This window comes from Emys orbicularis, chromosome 13, assembly GCF_028017835.1.
Source record: "Emys orbicularis isolate rEmyOrb1 chromosome 13, rEmyOrb1.hap1, whole genome shotgun sequence".
NCBI lineage: Eukaryota > Metazoa > Chordata > Testudines > Emydidae > Emys > Emys orbicularis.
The window spans coordinates 14,691,715-14,693,282 of NC_088695.1; the positions used below are offsets into that span (position 1 = coordinate 14,691,715).

General features: G+C 43.3%; 1 protein-coding gene across 1 annotated transcript; it reads left to right on the forward strand.

Moving 5' to 3' along the window:
* The first annotated feature begins 635 nt into the window (after window positions 1–635).
* LOC135887805 (olfactory receptor 5G9-like) lies at window positions 636–1,568 on the forward strand. The gene has a single exon (XM_065415568.1). The coding sequence runs from the start codon at window positions 636–638 to the stop codon at window positions 1,566–1,568; it is 933 nt and encodes a 310-aa protein (XP_065271640.1).

Below are 1,568 nucleotides of genomic sequence, written 5' to 3' on the forward strand. Positions count from 1 at the left end.
GATATTTTAATAGGGGTCAATCCAATAATATTCTACAGATATTACATTCTGTAGTTTTTGTAGAGTATTTATAGAATTGGCCAGATCCCATGATGGTGTGCATCAGCCATAGCTCCATAGGCACCAATGGGCCAAATCTTCAGCTGCTCTAAATCAGCCATAGCTCTATTTAAGTTAATGGGACAGATGAAAGAGATATCAGGCTAGAGAGAGACAGCAAGGGGGACTATATCCTGGTGGTTAGGGCATTCACCTCCAGATGCAGGAAACCGAGTATCCAGTCCCTCTGCTCCAAAGCTTTTTTATTATTTAACCACAGTGGAACAGCTTCAACAGGAGAGAATGAGGGAGCCCTATGTCCAACTGTCCCAATATCACAGCTGAGCAGTATTTCTGTGAGTACCAGTGGGGCCTTATCCTGGGATTTAGGGAACTAAAGGAGTAGTTTGGTGCCAAAGTCCTTTTCTGCATCTAGCCCATTTTTGCCTATTTTAAACACACATTTTATCGGATGTAGAAGGCCTCTTTACATTCATCCTACTGATCAGATGATCTCCACATGCCATTTCAATTTACTTGTGTGTTAATTTTATTTTTTTCCAGTCTGACAGGTCAGTTTTCCTGAGTAAGAATCCATGGGAAATCAAACCAAAGTGACTGAATTTATTATCCTGGGACTTTCCAATGACCCACAGCTGCAGATTTTTCTCTTCCTGGTTTTTTTACTTGTCTACCTAATCACGCTTTTGGCAAACATGGTGATCATGGTGGTGATAAGGGCTGTTCCTCACCTTCACACCCCAATGTACTTCTTCCTGTCTCATTTATCCTTTGTTGATATCTGCTATTCCTCAACCGTTGTGCCTAAGATGTTGGTGCATTTCCTAGCAGAGCACAAAACCATTTCTGTCAATAGCTGCATTGCACAGATGTTCTTCATTTTGCAGCTGGCTACTACTGACATTTTTATTCTCTCAGTGATGGCTTATGACCGCTACGTTGCCATCTGTGACCCATTGCGTTACATGGAGAGAATGAACAAAGGGATCTGTGTTCAGCTGGTGAGTGGTGCATGGGCAATAGGCTTCTTCCATGCCCTGCTTAACACAGTTTTTGCCCTCAAGTTGCATTTCTGTGGGCCCAGTCAAATCAACCATTTCAGCTGTGAGCTTCCTCCTCTGTTACAACTGTCCTGCACTGAGAGTCTCACCAATCAAGTGGTGCTTCTTACTTCTGCTGTGATATTTGCATCAAGCTCCTTCCTCCTCACCCTGATCTCCTACATTCACATCATCTCCACCGTCCTGAGGATACAATCTGCAGAGGGAAGGCATAAAGTCTTCTCCACCTGCAGCTCCCACCTGATTGTGGTTGGCTTATTCTACCTGACAGGTTTTCTCCAGTACACAAAACCCAGCTCGGTTTCCTCTGTCATTCTGGATGAAATGTTCTCCATCCAGTATAGCATCTTGACCCCCATGTTAAACCCCATCATCTACAGCCTGAAAAACAAGGAGGTGAAAACAGCTATAGGGAAAATGTTTCAGAAATTCAAATTTCTCAAGTAG

Excerpts from the sequence above, each read along its gene's own strand:
- LOC135887805 (XM_065415568.1), top strand. The coding sequence starts at position 636 with ATGGGAAATCAAACCAAAGTGACTGAATTTATTATCCTGGGACTTTCC.